At 71.1% G+C, this 20927-nt stretch overlaps 2 protein-coding genes across 5 annotated transcripts; both read left to right on the top strand.

Moving 5' to 3' along the window:
* Window positions 1-3289: 3289 nt before the first annotated feature.
* RNASEH2A (ribonuclease H2 subunit A) lies at window positions 3290-5853 on the top strand. The gene is given in 9 exon segments (XM_048289853.1): window positions 3290-3448; window positions 3724-3795; window positions 4050-4176; window positions 4388-4430; window positions 4432-4476; window positions 4810-4947; window positions 5166-5254; window positions 5335-5459; window positions 5642-5853. Coding segments are annotated over 9 exon segments (963 nt in total). The 5' UTR covers window positions 3290-3321; the 3' UTR covers window positions 5839-5853.
* A 662-nt stretch (window positions 5854-6515) lies between these two features.
* Window positions 6516-20325, top strand: MAST1 (microtubule associated serine/threonine kinase 1). 4 transcript variants are annotated; one of them, XM_048289838.1, is made up of 27 exons: window positions 6516-6622; window positions 7288-7316; window positions 8153-8241; window positions 8959-9034; window positions 10015-10093; window positions 10674-10837; window positions 11084-11159; window positions 11555-11761; window positions 12337-12438; window positions 12530-12656; window positions 13466-13533; window positions 13617-13702; window positions 13801-14009; window positions 14711-14849; window positions 14940-15072; window positions 15236-15401; window positions 15501-15602; window positions 15692-15814; window positions 16069-16178; window positions 16345-16463; window positions 16543-16724; window positions 16827-17006; window positions 17458-17690; window positions 18154-18276; window positions 18493-18629; window positions 18702-18844; window positions 19004-20325. In XM_048289838.1, the coding sequence occupies exons 1-27, from the start codon at window positions 6584-6586 to the stop codon at window positions 19681-19683; spliced, it is 3921 nt and encodes a 1306-aa protein (XP_048145795.1). In that variant the 5' UTR covers window positions 6516-6583; the 3' UTR covers window positions 19684-20325. The 4 variants fall into 4 exon arrangements, with proteins under 4 accessions (XP_048145795.1, XP_048145796.1, XP_048145794.1 ...); XM_048289839.1 differs by having other exon boundaries at window positions 6517-6622; window positions 7285-7316; window positions 10692-10837; XM_048289837.1 differs by having other exon boundaries at window positions 6517-6622; window positions 7285-7316.
* Window positions 20326-20927: the final 602 nt, after the last annotated feature.

The following is a 20927-nucleotide window of genomic DNA, read 5'->3' as shown; positions in this document are numbered from 1 at the left end:
GCATCGCAGTGCTCCCAGTATAGAGCCAAGACTCGCCCACTGTGACCCCAAGACCCTCCCAGTGCTCCCAGTTTGGCCCTAAAACACCCTGGGCCCTCCCCCACATGTCCCCTCTGACCCCCCCGGACATCCGGGGCCCCCCCAGCCCGAAACCCCGGTGGCGGTTGGGGCCGTTGGCGGCCCCGAAAGTCACTTTTGAGGGGGGAAGGACACCCCGAGGCCTCCCCAGGAGCAGGACCGCCCCCCATTGTCCCCCCAAATCCCCCTCCGCCCCCCGTGACGGGGGCACGCCAATGTCGGGGCTCCCCCCCCCCCAAACTTCGCACCCATTTCACGTCCCCCCTTCCTGCTCCTACAGCGGGGGGGGGGGGGGCAGGTGTGACCCCACCTCTGCCCCTGAGGGGCATCGCCGGACACCTGAGGGTCCCCCCGGGGCAGGTCACGGTGGGGAGGGTCACATCCGCGGGCGTGACATGGGGAGGGAGTGGATGGCCGGCCCTGAGTCACAAGGAAGGAGAAGTCGGGAGGGAAAATCCAGCCCCAAAATCCCCTAAAATCCCCTAAAATCCGGGAGGGGGAGGAGGGGCCTGTCCCCCCGCCACACACGTCCCCACACGTGCACACGCGTGTGCGTCCAGCCGCGCCCTGACGGGCTGGGACACGCCGGGGACACGCCGGGGACACACCCGGGCACGGCCCCCACCACCCCCGCCCGGGGACTCCGGGGGTCCCAGAGGCTTTTGGGGGTCCCTCGAGTGACTCCCGTGGGCAGCGGGGTGAGCTCAGGGGGGGACACGCGTGTGCGTGGCCTGGCACCTGTCCCCCAGCGCACACCTGGCCCCGCCTTGCTCGTCCCCCCCCGCACACCCGTGTCCCCTTTGTGCGCTCACCTGTCCCCCCCTGCACGCACCTGACCCACTTTGCTCACCTGTCCCCCCCCCCCTTTTCACACTTGCGCCCCCCAAATTCTCCGAGGCCCCGCCCCTTTTTTCCCGCGGGGGGCGTGTCTATGCTGAAAAGGGGCGTGGCTTTAATGAGGGGGCGTGTCCGCCGCCCCCCGCAGCCAATGGCGCCGCGTTTCCGCCGCGCGCGGCTATAAAGGGGGGGGCGGGCAGCGCGGGGCCGCGGGTTCGAGTCCCGCCGCTCCCGGTGCGGCCGCGCGGATGGAGCCGCCGTTCTACCGCCCCGCGCCCTTCCCCGGCGGCTTCTGTCGCCCCGAGCCCGACTACGGCACCTTACCGGGGCCGCTGCAGCCGGGCCCCCCCCAGGAACCCTTCCGCGGGCTCAAACCGGCGCCGTGCCCCGACGGCTCCTTCTTCGGGAGCGGCGCCGCTACCGGCAGCTTCTTCTACCCCGGTCCCGGCGAGCGCGACGGTTTCACCGGCAGCTTCGCTCAAGCGCTGGACGAGCTGCACCAACCGGGGCCGCCCAACGTGGCGCTCCCGGAGCCGCCGGCACTGACGACGACGACGGCGGCGGGGATGGGGGGACCCTTCCCGGGGGTCCCCGGAGCGGAGGCGGAAGCGGCGGAGCCGGGCCCGGATTCCCCGGAGCGGCTGCAGGCGGAGCGGCGGCGGCTGCGGAACCGGCTGGCGGCGAGCCGGTGCCGGCGGCGGAAGCTAGAGCGCATCGCCCGCTTGGAGCAGCGCGTCCGGGGGCTCCGCGCGCAGAACGCGGCGCTGGCGGCCACGGCGGCGGGGCTACGAGCCCAGGTGCGGCGGCTCCGCGGCTCCGTGAGGGACCACGCGGGCTCGGGCTGCCCGCTGCCCCCCGGTGCCGCGCTCGGCTTCTGAGCCCACCCCTCCCCCGCCGCCAGCGGGCACGGACCGGGACCGACGGGGCTCCGGGGCAGCGCTGGCTCCTTCCGCGGACACTCCGGGGGGATCCCCCGCACCTGGCTGGACACGGAGGGGCGGAGACCCCCCTGGCCACGGACGGGGATGTACCGGTGGGGACGGCACGGACGGGGATGTCCCGCCGGGATGCTGCTGGATGAGGCCGCGGCTTCGAGGGGACCCCCGTGGACACGGACCCGCATCGGCTGCGGCTGCTGCTCAGCGAGGGGGAGGCCACACGAAAGACCCCCCCCCCCTCCCAACGCGGATCTGGGGACCCCTAAAAGGAGCCACGAGGATGGGGGACCCCCGGAATGGGCCCCCCCCCCCCCGTAACGGACCAGCCTGAAGGGACCGGCAGGACCAGAATCCCCCCCCCCATCGAGGATCCTCAGGACCTGCGGGAACGGGACCTGTGGGATGGATGGGGACCCCCAAACAGGGCCTGGAGCCCCCCCAGCTGGGCCTGGGGACCCCTCGGTTTTGAGGGGAGGGGTCGGACCCCTCCAAATTGAGGATTCCGCCGGGAGGGGCTGAGTGCGCACCCCAAAGGGGGGTGTTTGGGGGGGGGCGTATCCCCCTCGTGACGTTTACAAGACCCCCCCGGTGGGGAGCAGCTCCCGGGGACCCCCAAATCCCCGGGGGGGGTTGGGGGTGGGGGCGGGCGATTTGTTGTCGCTGCTTCGTTTTTTTTGTACATTTGTATTTAATTAATAATAATAATAATAATTGTGATAGCGGCTCTGGTCGTGCTGAATGGGGGCGGTGGGGGAGGGGGAGGGGGGCCGTGCGTGTCCCCCCCTCCCCCTCCCGTGGGAAGCCCCCCGCGTGCACCGGCGTCAACGGAAGTGGGCGGGGCCGGGGCTTTCCCCGCTGACGCAACCATGCCCATATATGGGCAGGCGGGAGAGGGCGGGGCCGTTCCGGGAACCCCCTCCCGCGCTGCCCGGCACCGCCCGCCCCGGGGCCGCGCTTCCCGGACGAAGTTGGGGGGGGACACACGAGGCTTCCGGGACACCCCCTCCCCCCCCCAGCACCACCACCCTTCCCGGGACCCCCCCGCCCTATGCGGGGTTTCACACCCCCATGCCCGGACACCCCACCTCAAATCTTTCCCGGTGCTCCGCAGATCCCGGGACCCTCCCGAGACCCTCCCGGGATCACCCTTTGCCCGGCACCGGGGAGCGGGGGGGGGTATCCAGGCCCGTTAAGCCCCGCCCTTTCCGTTAAACCACGCCCCCCTCCGTTAGACCCCCCCCCACCCCCCGCTCTATAGCGGGACCCGCCCGTGCTAAGCCCCGCCCCCGCCCCGCCCCTTTAAACCACGCCCATGCGATGATTGACGTTGATTTGGGGCCACGCCCATCTAAGCCCCGCCCCGCCCCTTTAAACCACGCCCATGCGATTATTGACGTTGATTTGAGGCCACGCCCATCTAAGCCCCGCCCCCGGAAGCCACGCCCCTCCCGTTAGGCCCCGCCCCGTCATGGCGCTGTCCGCCCTGGAGCGGGACCCGGCGGGCGGGGGTCGCTTCTCCTCCGCCGTGCCCCCCCTGTGCCGCCGCCGGCCCTGCGCGCTCGGCGTGGACGAGGCGGGCCGGGGGCCGGTGCTCGGTGAGCCCGGGAGGGAGTCCCGGGGGGAACGGGAGCGGGGGGGGGCCGGGGAACGGCTGCGCGTGGCGGGGAGGGGTCCCGGTGCACCGGGGATTGAGTGGGAAGGGTCCCGGTGCACCGGGGATTGAATGGGAGGGGTCCCGGTGCGCCGAGGGTTGAGTGGAAGGGTCCCGGTGCACCGGGGATTGAATGGGAAGGGTGCCGGTGCACCGGGGATTGAGCGGAACGGGTCCCGGTGCACCGGGGGTCGCTTCTCACCCCCCCGTGCCCCCCAGGGCCGATGGTTTACGCGATCTGCTACTGCCCCGTGGAGAAACTGGAGGAACTGGAGGCGCTGGGGGTGGCAGGTGCGGGGTCCCGCGGGTCCCGGAGGGTCTCGGGGGTCCCGAGGAGGGGCCGAAGACCCCCGGGGGTGCCGGGGGCTGGGGGCTGGAGCGGTGGCGGGCCAGGGGGTCCTGGGGGTGGCGAGCACGGGGGGGGTCGCAGGAAGGGGGAATCGGGAGTTTTGGGGGAATTTTGGAGGTCCCGGGGGTGCGTTTGGGGTACGGGAGGGTCCCGGGGGGTCCCGGGGGGGTCTCTCACCCCCCGGGCCCCCCCCCAGACTCGAAGACGCTGTCGGAGGCGGAGCGGGAGCGGCGCTTCGGGCTCCTGGAGGCTGCGGGGGGCTCGGTGGGGTGGGCGCTGCAGGTGTTGCCCCCCGCCCACATCTCGGCCTCCATGCAGCAGCGGTGAGACCCCCGCACCCCCCCGGAGCCCCCCCAAAACCCCCCGGTTCCCCTGGGACCCCCTCCGAGCACCTTTGGGTGCCCCTGACCCTCCCGTGCTGGGTCCTGCCCGCTCCATCTCCCACCCCCCCCCCCAGGTTTCGGGGTGCTAGGGGGGTGGGGGGGTGGGGTGGGGGCTTCTAATTTGGGGGTGACGCCCCCCGACCTCCCCCAGAGCCAAATACAACCTGAACGAGCTGTCCCACGACACGGCCACCCGAGCTGATCCAGTTCGCGCTCGATTCGGGGGTGCAGGTGGCCGAGGTGGGTTTTGGGGGGGGCTGGGGGGGGTGCTCGTCCCCTCTGTGCCTCAGTTTCCCTCACGGGGCTGAGCGGTTGTGGGGTGGGGAGGGGGATCTGTGTTGTTTTTGGATGAATTTGGGGTGTCTCGGGGTGATTTTGGGGGCGTTGGGGAGGGGATCCAGGTGAATTTTGGGGGGGGGGGGAGTTTTAGGGAGGGAGGTCAGGGGGGTTGAGGAGCTTTTTAGGGGATTTCGGGGCGTCGGGAAGGGGAGTCAGGATGGATCGGGGTTTTGGGGGATCCCAGGGTGATTTGGGGAACCGGGGGTGATTTGGGGGGTCCGGGGCTCCCCCCAGGTGTTCGTGGACACGGTGGGGCCGGCGGACAAGTACGAGGCCAAGCTACGGCAGCGCTTCCCGGGGCTGGGGGTCACCGTGCGCCCCAAGGCCGACGCCCTGTTCCCGGTGGTCAGCGCCGCCAGCATCTGCGCCAAGGTGGGCACTGACCCCCTCCCAGACCCCCCCAGACCCCCCCCAGAACTGACCCCCAAAGCACCAACACCCCCCAACCCTCCCCCCCTTCCCAGTGCACCCCCACATCTCCTCCCAGACCACCGAGGTTTGGGTGAGGGGAGGCCGGACCCTCCACCCCCTCTGAGCCCCCCCAAATCCCCTCAGAGCCCCCCCAGACCCCCTGTGCTCCCCCCCCCCAGGTCGCCCGGGGACCGGGCCGTGCTCCACTGGAACTTCGTGGAGGATTTGGGGGACCCCGACCGCGATTACGGCTCCGGGTACCCCAACGGTAGGAGCCGGGGTGGGACGGGGGGGGCTGGGTTCCGATTTTGGGGTGCCCCTGACGCTCCCCCCTCCCTCCCCTTGCAGACCCCAAGACCAAGGAGTGGCTGAGGAGGAACCTGGAGCCGGTTTTTGGGTTCCCCCAGCTCGTGAGGTTCAGCTGGGGGACGGCGCAGTGCGCTGCTGCAGCGCGACGGGGTCCCGGTGCAGTGGTACGGGGGGGTCCGGGGGGGTCCTACAGGATGGGGGGGGGGTCCTGGGGGTGGGGGGCAAAGGGGGGTGGTCCCTGTGGAACTAATGGGGGGCCTGTGTGCAATGGGGGGGTCCTGTCAGTGCAATGGGGAGGGGGTCTTTCCCCTCCCCCTGAACTCCTGTGCCCCTGTTGCCCCCCCAGGGCTGATGAAGACCCCACAGACGACCCCACGGCCCCCCCCTCGGTGCTCTCCTACTTCGCCCGGAGCCCCCCTCGGCGCCTCCCCCACCGCTTCTTCCAGGAGCGCAGCCTGCGGCCCCTGGCCGAGCTGTGACCCCCCCGAAACGGGGACACCCCCCCCGAAACGGGGACCCCAAAACCAGCTGGTTGTTTTATAATAAAGAGTTTCAAAACACACAAAATCTCCTTTTTTTTTCCATGGGGGGGGCGGTCAGTAATTTTTGGGCGGGGGGGGGGATACGGACCCCCTTCAGCTGAAGTATTTTGGGGGGTTGAGCCCTTCCCGATCGCGTCCCTCCCACCCATGGGGGGAAGGGAACCCAGGTGCCCCCCCCCGCCCCTCCCGGTTAATCAGCCCTGGCCAAACGCCTGGAAAGCGCCGTGTCCTCAATCCCGGGGATTAGGGGTCTAATCTGGGGTGGGGGGTCACACCGGGGCGGGGGGGGGGGGGGTGTCCCTGAGCACCCCAATGCCCCCCACCCCTACCCCCGCACCCCCATTTGGGGCGCGTTTTTTGGGGGGATTTCGGCGCTGCAATGGGGCGGGGGGGGTTCGTGGCGGGGGGGGGGGGGCGCAGACCCCTCCTCGCCTCCGTTCAGCACCGCGGACAGCGGGGATGGGGGGGGGGCGGCACCGGGAACCGGGTGGAGCCGCCCCGCCGCGGGGGGGCGCCCTCGGCGCGGCGGGGCCGGGGCGGGGGCCTGGGGCGGGGCCGGGGCGGGGCCGGGGCGGGGCCGGGGCGGGGCCGGGGCGGGGCGTCCCGGGGGTCCCGGGCGATGGCGGAGGGCGGCTGAAGGTGGGGGGGGGGGGGGGGGCTTGCGGGTACCGGGGGCTGCGGGGGGGAGGGGGGGGGAAGCGAGGCCGGGGCCCCCCCGCACTGGCACCGGCACCGGCACCGGCGACATGGACGATTCGGGCGTGATCCGCCGGCGGCGGCTGCAGGTACCGGGAGGCGGGGGTTGTTATTGAAGGGACCGGGGGAATGGCGGTACCGGTACCGGCAGGGGAACGGTACCGGAGGACGGGGGAAATCGGCGGGGGGGTGGGGGGGGCGGGGATCGGTACCGGGGGTTCGGTACCGGGTTCGGGAGTGCGGTGTCCATAGCGGGAGGGGGTTGTTACTTGGGGGGATGTCGGTGTCGGTACCGGAGGATGCGGGGATCGGTACCGGAACTGGCGGGGGGTTGGTACTGGGATGAGGGGAGCGGTACCGGAGGGATTTGGAACGGTACCGGGGACCGCAGGCCCTTCCGCAGGGGGTGCACGGCGCAGGGCGGTACCGGGCGGTACCGGGCGGTACCGGGCGGGGGGGGTCAGCGCAACCCCGGTACCGGGAAGGTCGCTCCGGGCGGGGTCGGCACCGGCGGGGGAGGGATGCGGGCCCGGTACCGGAGCGCGTTGCGGGGCCGGGGATGTTCGGGGTGGGGGGGGGGGGGGGGGGGGGGAAGGTTCGGACATCGCGCATCCCCGGGAGGGGGGGGGACGGAGGCCGCGGTGCCCCCCCCCCAAAAGCGCTGCTGCGGGGGTCGGTCCGGCGGGTCCGGGGGAGATCCGGTGTCGCGGGGGGGGTCCGGGCCGCCCCCCACCCGTTGCCGTTGTTCCAGAAGGAGCTGCCGCTGCCGCGGAAGAGCAGCAGGTGAGACCCCCCCGTGCCCCCCACTGCGCCCCCCAAACCCCGCCCCAGGCCCCGCCCAGGCCCCGCCCACTGCAGCCGCCGCGGCCCCCCCGCCCCCCCCCGCCCCGCCGCCGCCCCGGACCCCCCGGAACCCCCCCGGAGCCCCCCGATGCCGATCCTGGTGGGCAGCAACATGTTCCGCCGCACCAAGAGGTACCGGGGGCTCGGCCTTCCTCCCCCGCCGCCGTCCGTCATCTTCATCCCCGTCATCCTCATCCTTCATCCTCCATGTCCAGCCTCAGCCTTCATCCTCAGCCTTCATCCTTCCCCACCTTCATCCTCCCCGCTCCATCCTCGTCCTTCTGCTTCCCGTGCCCTCATCCTCCTTCATCCTCATCCTTCCTCCATCCTCTTCATCTTCATCCTCATGTTCACGCGCCTTCCATCCTCCTCATCCTCATCTTCCTCCTTCTCCCTCCTCACTCTCATCCTCGTCTTCCTCTTTCTTCCTCCTCCTCATCCTCATCCCCCTCCTTCATCCTCATCTCCCGTCCATCCTCATCCCCCCATCTCCCCCACCCTCCTCCCTCTTCCATCCTCATCCTCCCCTCTCCCCTCTCCCTCCTCATCCTCCATCTCCATCTCCACCTCCACCCTCTCCCCCCCGCCCCCCCCGGCCGCTGCCCTCTCCCCCGACCCCCCCATTCTTGCCCCCCAAAATGGGTGGGGGGGAGGCTGTGGGTGCCCCCCTCCCCCAGCACGTTCGGGACCCGCGTGGAGTCGGGGAGGGGGGAGGTCCGTGTATGAGGGTGGGGGTCCCGACCCCCACCCACGACCCCCCCACGACCCCTCCCCAGCTGCCGCACGAGCAACCGGAAGAGCCTGATCCTGACCAGCACCTCCCCCACCCTCCCGCGGCCCCACTCGCCGCTGCCCGGACACATCGGTGAGACCCCCGCACCCCCCCCCGGTGTCCCCAACATCCCCCGGGTGTCCCCGACCCCTCCCCGGTGTCACCCGGACCCCCCCTCCCAGCGCCCTCGGCACCCTCCCAGTGTCCTCAAATCCCCCCGGTGTCCCCCGACCCCTCCCCGATGTCCTCAACATCCCCCCGGTGTCCCTCGGACCCTCCCCTCCGGTGTCCCCAGCACCCCCCCCGGTGTCCCCCGACCCCCCCGATGTCCCCAACATCCGCCGGTGCCCCCGACCCCTCCCCGATGTCCCCAACGCCTCCCCCGGTGTCCCCCGACCACTCCCCGATGTCCCCAAAGCCCCCCTGTTGTCTCTCGGACCCCCTCCGGTGTCCCCAACATCCCCCCGATGTCCCCAACGCCCCCCCCGGTGCCCCCCGACCCCTCCCCGATATCCCCAACCTCCCCCAAAGTCCCCACAGAAACCCCCAAAGGGACCCTTACAGACCCCCCCCAAACTGCCGGGACCCCCTGAAGTGACCCATTCCCTCCTCAGACCCCGAGACCCCCCCAAGAGACCCCCCCGTAACCTATAGGGACCCCCCCCCAACCCTTGGGGTCCCTCCTGTCCCCCCTTTTTCCCTGGGGTGGGTCCCAATCGCTTGGCCCCGCCCACCCGCGGTGGGGGCGTGGCCTGGCAGGGCGGGGGGTGACGTCACCCTTACCTGTGTGTGTCCCCCTCCCCCCCCCAGGTAACAGCCCCCTGGACAGCCCCCGAAATTTCTCGCCCAGCACCCCCGCCCACTTCTCCTTCGCCTCCTCCCGCCGGTGAGGGGGGGTCGGGGGGCTCCGGGGGGGTCCCCAGGGTCTGGGGGGGTCGCAGGTGTCGGGGTGGGGGGACCCAGGTTGGGGACACCTGTGAGGAGCAGGGGGGGGGGGTCTGGGTGGGGGTCCCCGAGGTCAAACTCAGTGTCCGGGAGGGTTCCTGGGGTTCGGAGGGGGCCAAGGGGGGGTCCCTGAGGTCCGGGGGGTGTCCCCAGTGTCCGAGGGGTGTCCTCAGTGTCCGGGGGGGTCCCTGAGGTCCGGGGGATGTCCCCAGTGTCCGAGGGGTGTCCCCAGTGTCCGGGGGTGTCCCCAGTGTCCGAGGGGTGTCCTCAGTGTCCGAGGGGTGTCCCCACTGTCCGGGGGGTGTCCCCAGTGTCCAGGGGGTGTCCTCAGTGTCCAGGGGTGTCCCCACTGTCCGGGGGTGTCCTCAGTGTCCGAGGGGTGTCCCCACTGTCCGGGGTGTCCCCAGTGTCCGGGGGATGTCCCCAGTGTCCGGGGGGTGTCCCCACTGTCCGGGGGTGTCCCAGTGTCCGGGGGATGTCCCCAGTGTCCAGGGGGTGTCCCCACTGTCCGGGGGTGTCCTCAGTGTCCGAGGATGTCCCCACTGTCCGGGGGGTGTCCCCACTGTCCGGGAGTGTCCCAGTGTCCAGGGATATCCCCAGTGTCCAGGAGTGTCCTCAGTGTCCGAGGATGTCCCCACTGTCCGGGGGTGTCCCCACTGTCCGGGAGTGTCCCCAGTGTCCAGGGATATCCCCAGTGTCCAGGGAGTGTCCTCAGTGTCCGAGGATGTCCCCACTGTCCGGGGGGTGTCCCCACTGTCCGGGGGTGTCCCCAGTGTCCAGGGGTGTCCCCAGCGGCCGGAGGGTGGTGACAGGGACAGAAGCACTTGGCGAGAGCAATCCCGGGTCCCCTCCCAACCCGAGGGGCTCCGGGGGGTCTCCCCGGGGCGGGGGTCCCCTGACCCCCCCCGTGCCCCCTCCCAGGGCTGACGGGCGCCGCTGGTCCCTGGCCTCGCTGCCCTCCTCGGGCTATGGCACCAACACCCCCAGCTCCACCGTCTCGGTGAGTCGGGGGGCTCGGGGACCCCCGGGGGGGGCCTCGGGGGGCACTGAGGGGCTGGGGGAGGGTTTGGGGTTTGGGGGGGATCCAGGGGGGCCAGCGGGTGCCGGGGGAGGGTCTGGGGAGAGGGGGGGGGGATCCGTGGTGGGTTTGGGGGCCCCCAGGGGGTGACGGGGGTGGTCCAAAAGGGGCCATGGGGTGACACGGTGGGGGGGGGGGGCTGGAGGTGACACGGGGGACCCAGGGGGTGCTGAGTGACCTGGGGGTGGCACGGGTGACCCGGGGGGGGTTGCTGAGTGACCTGGGGGTGGCACGGGTGACCCGGGGGGGCTGAGTGACCTGGGGGTGGCACGGGGGACCCGGGGGGGGTTGCTGAGTGACCTGGGGGTGGCACGGGGGGCTGGGGGGGTCCTGGAGGAGCCGGGGGGGGGACAGAGGGTGGAGTCTGGGTGGAGGCTGGGGGGCCAGGGGTGATGTGGGGGGGTTGTAGCGGTCCCGGGGGGTGGCGGGGGGGACACGGGGGGGGTCCGGGCGGTGACCCCGGGGGTCTGTCGGGGGTCCCGGGGGTGACGCGGGCGCGCAGTCCTCGTGCTCGTCGCAGGAGCGGCTGCACCAGCTGCCGGCGCAGCCCACGCCGGAGGAGCTGCGGTTCCTGTCCCGCCACTTCGGCAGCTCCGAGAGCCTGGCCGAGGAGGATGGGGGGGCCCGGGGGGGGCCGGCCCCCCGCCCCCGGTCCCGCAGCCTCAGGTGGGCCCAGGGAACCCCCAGGCATCGAGGGGGGATTTGGGGGGGGGATGGGGGATTTGAGAAGAGGCTGGAGGGGAATACAGGGGGGTCACTGCGGGGTTGGGGACCATGGGGGTCACTGGGGGTTTAGGGAGGAGCCAGGATTTGGGGGTGACCCAGGGCGGGGGGACAACAGCAGGGGGGTCCGTGGGGCACCGAGGGGTGACACTGTGGCCGTGGGGTGTGACACTGTGACCTCCCCCCCAGCCCTGGGCGCTCGCCCTCGTCCCACGACAACGAGATCGTGATGATGAACCACGTGTACAAGGAGAGGTTCCCCAAGGTGGGGCTGGGCGCGCTCTGGGGGAGGCTGTGGGGGTCCTGGGGTGGCCATGGGGGCAGTTACGAGGCCTCAGAGGGGTTGTGGGTGGTCATGGAGGTCTTGGGGGTGCTGTGGGGTCGCCATGAGGCAGTTATGGGGTCTTGGGGTGCTGTGGGGTGGCCTTGATGTCAGCTGTGGGATCCTGGGGTGTCCCTGGGGGGCTGTGGGGTGGCCATGGCGATGTTAGGGGATCTCAGGGGGGCTGTGGGGTGGCCATGGCGATGTTAGGGGCTCTCAGGAGGGCTGTGGGGTGGCCGTGGGGATGGTTAGGGTGTCCCTGGGGGGCTGTGGGGTGGCCGTGAGGTCGGTTATGGGTCCCGGGGAGCCGTGGGGACCCGGCCGTGTCGGTGCTGCAGGCGACGGCGCAGATGGAGGAGCGGCTGGAGGAGTTCGTGCGCGGCTGCGGCCCCGGGGGGACCCCGCTGGCCGACGGCGCCCTCAGCTTCATCCAGCACCAGCTGGTGGAGCTGGCACGAGACTGCCTGGCCAAGGCCCGCCACGGCCTCATCACTGCTGGCTACTTCTGCGAGCTGCAGGAGAACATGGAGCGGCTGCTGCAGGACGTGAGCGAGACCCCCGCGCCCACACGGGACCCCGCGGGGCCTGGGGGCCTGGCGGGGCCTAACGGGACCCAGCGGGGCTGAGTGGAGCCTAACGGGGCCTAACGGGGCTGAGTGGGGCCTAACGGGACCCAACGGGGCTGAGTGGGGCCTAACGGGGCTGAGTGGGGCCTAGTGGGGAGCAGTGGGACCTAACGGAACCCAATGGGACTAACAGGACCCACCAGGGACTGACAGGACCCAAAAGGACCTAACAGGACCCAACGGGACCCCCCAGGGACTGACAGGACCCAAAAGGACCTAAAAGGGACCCAACGGGGCCTATCAGGGAGCAGCGGGACCTAACGGGACCCAACGGGACTAACAGGACCCACCAGGGACTGACAGGACCCAAAAGGACCTAACAGGACCCAACACGACCCTATGGGGACCCAAAAGGGATCAGTGGGAACCAACAAGACCCAGTGGGACCCAACAGGTCCTCACAGGACTCATCGGGGACCAGCGGGGATCCAAGGGATCCAAAGGGGCCCAACACAACCATGAGGGACCCCCACTTGTCCCCGTGTCCCCCCCAGGCCTACGAGCGCTCCGAGTCGGAGGAGGTGGCCTTCATCACCCAGCTGGTGAAGAGGCTCCTCATCATCATCTCCCGCCCGGCGCGGCTGCTCGAGTGCCTGGTGAGGCCCCGCAGCCGTCCCCACCCGCGTCCCCTCCCCTGAGCCCCCTCCCCTCACCGCTGTCCCCCCCTCACCGCCGCTGTCCCCGCAGGAGTTCGACCCCGCGGGGCTCTCGCAGCTGCTGGGGGCCACCGCGGCCGGGCTGAGGGGCCACTGCGGGCCGACACCCCCCCGGTACCTGCTGAGGCAGCTGGGCCGGGCACGGGGGGGACGCACAGGTACGGGGGGACAGGGTGGGGGGGTAAATATGGGGGGGAAAATATGGGGGGCAAAAATGGGGGGATAAAAATGGGGGGGAAAATATGGGGGGGAAAATATGGGGGGCAAAAATGGGGGATAAAAATAGGGGGGACAGGTGTGAGGGGAAAAAATGGGGGGGAAAGGGTGAGGGGATAAAAGGGGGGGCAAAAATGGGGGGATAAAAATGGGGGGATAAAAATGGGGGGGAAAATATGGGGGACAAAAATGGGGGGATAAAAATGGGGGGGAAATATGGGGGGACAAAAATGAGGGGATAAAAATGGGGGGGCAAATATGGGGGACAAAAATGGAGGGATAAAAATGGGGGGGAAAATATGGGGGGACAAAAATGAGGGGATAAAAATGGGGGGGCAAATATGGGGGGCAAAAATGGGGGACAAAAATGGGGGAGAAAATATGGGGGGACAAAAATGGGGGGATAAAAATGGGAGGGAAAATATGGGGGGCAAAAATGGGGGGACAAAAATGGAGGGATAAAAATAGGGGGGACAGGTGTAAGGGGAAAAAATGGGGGGGAAAGGGTGAGGGATAAAAGTGGGGGGACAAAAATGGGGAGACAAAAATGGGGGGCAAAAATGGGGGGACGGGTGTGAGGGGACAAAAAGGGGGGTAAAAATATGGGGGGGCAGGTGTGAGGGGACAGAAATGGGGGGGACAAGTGTGGATTGGGGGGTTTGGGACACGGTGGGGACCCAGGCAGGTACGGGGGGCGCTCACCTGAGCCCCCCATGTGCCCACACCCCCTGTGACCCCCCCTGCCCCCCAGACATGCTGCACCTGGAGGAGCCCGACAGCGGCGGCACCAACACCCCGGAGCCCGAGGAGGGGGCTGAGGTGGGCGCCGGGTCCCTCCGTGTCCCCGCCGTGTCCCCCCCGTGTCCCCCCCGTGTCCCCCCCGCCTCACCTGTCCCCCCCAGGGCCGCGCCGCCGCCCCCCGGCCCAAGGAGCCGCCAGGTGAGAGCGACTTCGAGACCATCAAACTCATCAGCAACGGCGCCTACGGGTGAGCGGCGAGCGAGGGGGGCTCCGCGGGTGGGGGCCGGGCACGGGGGGGTCCCCGGGGCCGTGTCGTGACGTGTGGCGGCCCTGTCCCGACGGCAGGGCGGTGTACCTGGTGCGGCACACGGCCACGCGGCAGCGCTTCGCCATGAAGAAGATCAACAAGCAGAACCTGCTGCTGCGGAACCAGGTGCACCAGGCCTTCGTGGAGCGCGACATCCTCACCTTCGCCGAGAACCCCTTCGTGGTCAGCATGTTCTGCTCCTTCCAGACCCGCCGCCACCTCTGCATGGTCATGGAGTACGTGGAAGGTGGGGCTGCGCGTCGCGATGGGGGGGGTGGGTGTCGCGATGGGGGGGGGTGGGTATTGGGATGAGACTGGCTGTAGGGGTATGGGGTGGGTATCGCGATATGGGGGTGGGTATCGTGATATGGGGTGGGTGTCACAATATCTGGGTGGGTGTCGTGATATGGGCGTGGGTATCGCGATATAGGGGTGGGTATTGGGATATGGGGGTGGGTATTGGGATATGAGACTGGCTATAGGGATATGGCGGTGGGTGTTGTGATATGGGGCTGGGTATCATGATACGTGGCTGGGTGCCGTGATATGGGGCTGGGTATCGTGATATGGGGCTGGCTATCATGGTACGGGGCTGGGTGCCGTGGTATGGGGCTGAGTGTCATGATACGGGGCTGAGTGTCGTGATACGGGGCTGGGTGTTGGGATCTGGGGCTGGGTTTCGTGGTAACAGCTGTCCCCATGCCCCCCCCACGTGCCCACGTCCCCCCACGTCCCCCTGTGTCCCCGCTGTCCCCGCTGTCCCCCCGTGTCCCCCCGTGTCCCTGTGTCCCCGCTGTCCCCCCACATCCCCCCACATCCCCCCGTGTCCCCGCTGTCCCCCCACATCCCCCCACATCCCCCCGTGTCCCTGTGTCCCTGCTGTCCCCCCACATCCCCCCGTGTCCCCCCGTGTCCCCCCGTGTCCCCCCGTGTCCCCGCTGTCCCCAGGCGGGGACTGTGCCACACTGCTGAAGCACATCGGGGCGCTGCCGCTGGAGCTGGCCCGGCTCTACTTCGCCGAGACCGTGCTGGCCCTGGAGTACCTGCACACCTACGGCATCGTCCACCGCGACCTCAAACCCGACAAGTGCGGCCGGGGGCCCCGGGAGGGGCAGGGGGACTCTGGGGACACACCTGGGCCACGCCCAGCTCACCCCTGTGTCCCCTCCGCCCGCAGCCTCCTGATCACCTCACTGGGCCACGTGAAGCTGACGGATTTCGGGCTCTCCAAGATGGGGCTGATGAGCCTCACGACCAACCTGTACGAGGGGCACATGGAGAAGGACGCGCGGGAGTTCCGCGACAAGCAGGTGGGCACGGGGGGGTGCCGCAGGTGGGCTCAGGTGTGCCCAGGTGTGCCCAGCTGTGGTCAGCTGTCCCCAGCTGCCCTCAGGTGTGCCAGGGACGGGGCCAGGGGAGCAGGGTGTGTCCCCAGCGTCCCCCGTGTCCCGAGCTGAGCCCACCTGTCCCCAGGTGTGCGGCACCCCCGAGTACATCGCGCCCGAGGTGATCCTGCGCCAGGGCTACGGGAAGCCCGTGGACTGGTGGGCCATGGGCATCGTCCTCTACGAGTTCCTGGTGGGCTGCGTCCCCTTCTTTGGGGACACCCCTGAGGAGCTCTTCGGGCAGGTGATCTCAGGTACGGCCCTGGGGGACACGGGCACAGGGCAGGTGCTGCCAGGCACGGGGGTCTCTGCTCAGCTGTCCCCTCCCTGTCCCCGGTGTCCCCTCACATCAGACGAGATCCTGTGGCCGGAGGGGGACGAGGCGCTGCCCCCGGACGCGCAGCACCTCATCTCCTGCCTCCTGCAGCCGGACCCGCTGCGGCGCCTCGGGGCAGGTGAGACCCCCCCCCCCCAGACCCCCGGGATCCCCCCCGGGACCCCCCGGGCCACCCCCGGGCCCCCCTGAGCCGATGTGGTGGCACAGGGGGGGCTCAGGAGGTGAAGGCCCACGGCTTCTTCGCCGCGCTCGACTGGACGGGGCTGCTGCGGCAGAAAGCCGAGTTCGTGCCGCACCTGGAGTCCGAGGAGGACACGAGCTACTTCGACAGTGAGGGACCCCCAGGACCCCTCCCGACCCTCCACGGGACCCCCCTGGGGACCCCCTGTGGGACAACCCCGGGATTCCCCTTGGGTCACCCCCTGGACCTGCCCTGGGACACCCCTGGATGCCCTCGGGACATCCCCGTGACCCCCCGTGGAACCTCCCTGGACCCCCCCCAGCCCCTCCCAGGGTCTCCTTGGGGTTCCCCCCCCACACCGAGGTCACTCTGTGGGACCCCCCTCACACCTGTGCCCCCCCAGCGCGCTCGGACAGGTACCCCCACGTGACGTCGTACGAGGACGAGGACACGACGGAGGACGAGCCCGTGGAGATCCGGCAGTTCTCGTCCTGCTCCCCCCGCTTCAGCAAGGTGGGCGTGGGACGGGGGGGACACAGGTGTGGGGAGGGGCGATGGGGATTTGGGGACGTGGGGACGCGCGGAAGCTGGGACGGTCCCGCGGGACTCTGGCGTGCTGGTGGGTGTGGCAGTGGGTGTGCCCAGGTGTGCCCAGGTGTGACCAGGTGCGGCCCCGCAGGTGTACAGCAGCCTGGAGCAGCTCTCGCAGGAGCCGAAGCCCAAAGGGCGCCCGCGGGACGAGGGGAGACGCGACGGCTTCGCCCGCGAGCGCGGCTGGAGAACGGGATCGCCCGAGCTGTGCGCACCTGTGGGGGGGTCCTGGGGGTCCGGGGGGGTGCAGGGGTCCCCCCGATGCCCAACGCCCGTGTCCCCGCAGGAAGCACCGCTCGGCAGGTGAAGCCGCCCCTCCCGAGGGCGAGGGCAGCCCCCCCCCGGGCGCTCGCCGCCGCTTCTCGGCGCTGCTGGAGCCGGCGCGGCCCGGGGCCCCCCCGGAGGAGCGGCAACTCCCCCGCAACGGGGGGCGCGAGGGACCCCCGGATGGAGCCAGCGAGGAGCCAGGTGCGTCCCGGGAAGGAAGGTGGGGAGGGGTCCCCGGTGTCCGCCGGTGTCCCCCGGTGTCCCCTCACCCTCCCGTGTGTCCCCCCCCCCCCCCCCCACCAGGGGAGCGAGCCCCGAGGGCCGGGGAGCCGCCCCCCGCCCGCGCCGAGCTGGGGCTGCGGCGGCCGCGGCACCCGGGGGTGGCCCCCGCCGAGGGCGGGGGGGACAAGCGCAGCCCCCGCGCCCCCGGGAAGGTCACCAAGTCGGCGTCGGCCACCGCCCTGTCCGTCATCATCCCCAGCGGTGGGTGACACCCCCGGGACCCTCCGCAGGGACCCCACATCCCCCCCGGGATCTTCCCCACAGCGACCCCAAATCACCCCGGGACCCCCCCTAAAGGACCGTCCCCAAATGACCCCAAACACCCAGGGACCCCTCCACCCCCTGGGTCCCCACGGGATGGGGGGGCTGGGGGTCTCCGGGGTCTCTGTGGGTGCTGGGACCCCCGATCCCATGCGTTTGGGGTCTCCCATGGGGGGGGTTTGGGGTTGGTGTGACCCCCAATCCCACGGGTGGGGTGTCCCTGGGGGGTCTGGGGGTCTCCGATGGGGGGGGTTTGGGGTGGGTGTGACCCCCAATCCCACGGGTGGGATGTCCCTGGTCCCCGGGCGGTGACAGCGGTGCCCGTGGGAGATCTGGGGGGTCTCCCCGGGAGGGTTTTTGGGTGGGGGTCAGCGGGGCTCTGGGGGCGCAGGGGAGGCGCCCGGCTCGTCCCCCCTGGGCAGCCCCATGTCCCCGCGGTCGCTGTCGTCGGACCCCTCGTCGCGGGACTCGTCGCCGGGCCGGGAGCTGGCCCCGGCCGTGGCCGCGCCGCCGCGCTCGCCCATCGCCATCCCCCGGCCGGGGAAGAAGTTCGGGTTCACCCTGCGGGCCATCCGCGTCTACCTGGGGGACAGCGACGTGTACAGCGTGCACCACGTCGTCTGGGTCAGGGACACGCGGGGACACGCGGGGACACGGGAATGGGGGGCTTGGGGACACGGGGGGGACAGGGGTTTTATTGGGGGACAAGGTTTTTATTGGGGGACAGGGGTTTTATTGGGGGGCAGCGCCTGCGGTGTCGTTTGGGTGAGGGACAAGGAGGGGTCTTGGGGACAGAGTGGGAATTGGGAAAACGGGGGGAAACGGGAAAATAGGGGGAATATTGGGAAAAATGAGGGGGAAATTGGGGAATAAATGGGAATAAAATGGGAAAAGGGAGGGGGGAAAGGGGGGAAAATTGTTTCGGGGGGAAGCACGGGGGGGCACGGAGGGGACACGGGGGTGTCTGGGGTGTGGCAATCCAGGTGCGTCGTGGGCACCTGGGTTTTGGGGGGGTGAGGGGACAGTTGGCGGGTGTGGGGTGTCACATCGGCGGCGCACCCTGGGTGACGCCGTTTTTGGGGGGCAGCACGTGGAGGAGGGGGGCCCCGCGCAGGAGGCCGGGCTGTGCGCCGGGGACCTGATCACGCACGTGAACGGGGAGCCCGTGCACGGGCTGGTGCACACCGAGGTCGTGGAGCTCATCCTCAAGGTGGGGGGCACCAGGGGAGGGTCATGGGGGGTGTCACGGAGTGGGGGAGGTCACGGGGGTGAGAGATTTGGGGGGGCCATGGCGGGGTCATGGCAGCTCAGCCAGGACCACGGGGTGAGTCCTGGTGGGGGGGGTGGGCGTTGGGGGGTGTCGGGGAGCGGCGGGGGGGCCGTGCCCGTGACCCGCTGTCGGTGCCCGTGTCCCGCTGTCGCCCAGAGCGGGACCAAGGTGTTGGTGACAACGACGCCGCTGGAGAACACCTCGATCCGCCTGGGCCCCGCGCGGCGCCGCAGCGCCCGCGCCAAGATGGCCCGGAGGAACCGCCGGGGGGGCACCGGGAGCGGCCACGAGAGGTGGGCACCGGGGGGGCACCGGGGGGGGGCTCCGGGGCGGCCGCAGCGTGTGACGGTCCTCCCGCCCGCCAGGCGGCGCAGTGCGCTGTTCCGGCACCTCGCCCGCCAGGCCTCGCTGCTGCACACGAGCCGCTCGCTGACGTCACTGAGCCGCTCGCTCTCCTCCTCCGACTCGCTGCCCGCCTCCCCCACGCACGCGCGGGCGCGCGACCCCGGTACGGGGCGGGGCCACGGGAGCGGGCGGGGCCACGGGAGCGGGGAATGGGGGGGGAGGGGGGGGGGCCCGTGAGAACGGGGCCGTGGTCACGGGAAGGGGGCTCCGGGCGTCCCGGTGCCCGGTCCCGTTCCCCGCACGCTGACCCCGTTCCGCGCAGGGGCCTCCCCGCCCAGCAGCTCGCCGGGCTCCAGCGCTCCGCCGTCGCCGGCGGGGCCGCACCTGCGGCCGAGCTCCCTGCAGGGGCTGTCGCCGAAGCTGCAGCGGCAGTACCGGGCGGCGCGGTGCCGCTCGGCCGGCAGCATCCCGCTCTCGCCGCTCGCCCACACGCCCTCGCCGCCCGCCGCCTCCCCGCCCGCCTTCCCCGCCAAGCTGCACCCCAAGGCCGCCGAGTCCCCGCGCCTCGCCCGCCGCGGGCCCCCCGAGAAGGCGGCGCCGGGGCCCCCCCGCAAGCTGGGGCTGGAGCCCCCCGAAAGGACTTCCCGGCCGAGCCGCCGCTGCAGAGCTTGGCCGAGTGGGACGGGGAGGGCCCGGCCGAGCCCCCCCCTCCCGCGCCCCCCGCCCGCCGCCTGGGCCGGCAGGAGCTGCCGCTGCTGCTGGGGGGCCCCCCCGGGGCAGAGCCGCCCCCCCCGGGGCCGGAGGAGCCCGAGCGGGGGGCGCGGGGCCCCCCCAAGGCGCTCAGCCCGGTGCAGGAGCACGAGCGCGGGGGGGCGGCCCCGGGGGGGCCCCCCGTGCCCATCGTGGTGGTGGGGCCCGGTGCGACCCCCGGGGACCCCCGGAGCGCCGCGGGCCCCCCCGGGCGCTGAGCTTTACTCGAGCCCCCCCAACCCCCGGCTGTAAATAGGGGGCGACCCCGGGACCCCCAGGCATGCGGGGGTCGCACCCCCCCGGCCCCTCCCCGCGTAAGGGTTAATACTGTGACACTCCCCCCCGTGTGACGTCACCGACCCGGCACCCCCCCCGGTGTGATGTCATCGACCCCCCCCGGGTGATGCCCCTCTCCCCCCGGTCTCCCGTTTGCCCCCGGTTATGGCTCCCGGTGTTGACGTCGAAACGGTGATGACGTCACAGCGCTGATGTCACAGGAGGGGCACGGGCGCTGCTCTGATGTCACTCGGGAAAGGGGATGGCGGCGTCGCGGCGTGACGTCATCCCAGCGGGCGTGACGTCACGGCTACAGCGGCGTCAGTGTGGAATCGGTGATGTCACGGCTGTGACATCGCCAGTGGCATTGGAGTGGTGACATCACAGCTGTGATGTCACCGAAGGTGTGAGGGCGGTGATGTCCCAGCTGCGGTGACATCGAGGGGGGCTATGGTGACGTCACACGAGGGCCAGCCAAGCCGGTGACATCACAACCCCCCGTGACATCATCACACTCCCCTTCCCTTCCTCCCCCCCGTTCTCGCTATGCAAACGCCCCCCCGGGACGGGGGGGGGCCGGGGGGGCCCCGGGGACCAATAAAGGCTGTACAGCACCGAGCCCCGGCTGCCGTTCCGGAGGGGACAGCGGGGGGACGCACAGGGGGGGCGGGACACGGCGGGGAGGAACGGGAGGGACACGGGGGGAGCGGGACACACCGGGGGGAGCGGACACGGGGGAGACACGGGAGGGATACGGGAGGGGAGGGACACACCGGGGGAGCGGACCCAGAGGGGACACACGGTGGGGGGAGGGACACACCGGGGGGAGCGGACACAGAGGGATCACACGGGGGGAGCGGGACACACCGGGGGGAGCGGACACGGGGGGGACACGGGGGGAGCGGGACACACCGGGGGGAGCGGACACGGGGGGGACACGGGAGGGGAGGGACACACCGGGGGGAGCGGGACACACCGGGGGGAGCGGACACGGGGGGGACACGGGAGGGGAGGGACACACCGGGGGAAGCGGGACACACCGAGGGGAGCGGACGCTCATCACCGTGTGCGGCCACCCCCCGGGACCCCCGGGCAGTGATTTGGGGATCCCGCAGCCCCTCGGACCCTGCCGGTGGCGATTTGGGGGTCACACATCCTCGGGGACCCGCCCGAGCCCCTCGCCCAGCCCGGACACTCGCGGGTTAACGCGGGCTCGGTTT

Source organism: Corvus hawaiiensis, chromosome 32 (assembly GCF_020740725.1).
Source record: "Corvus hawaiiensis isolate bCorHaw1 chromosome 32, bCorHaw1.pri.cur, whole genome shotgun sequence".
Taxonomy (NCBI): Eukaryota; Metazoa; Chordata; class Aves; order Passeriformes; family Corvidae; genus Corvus; species Corvus hawaiiensis.
This window is presented reverse-complemented; position numbering and strand designations above follow the sequence as displayed.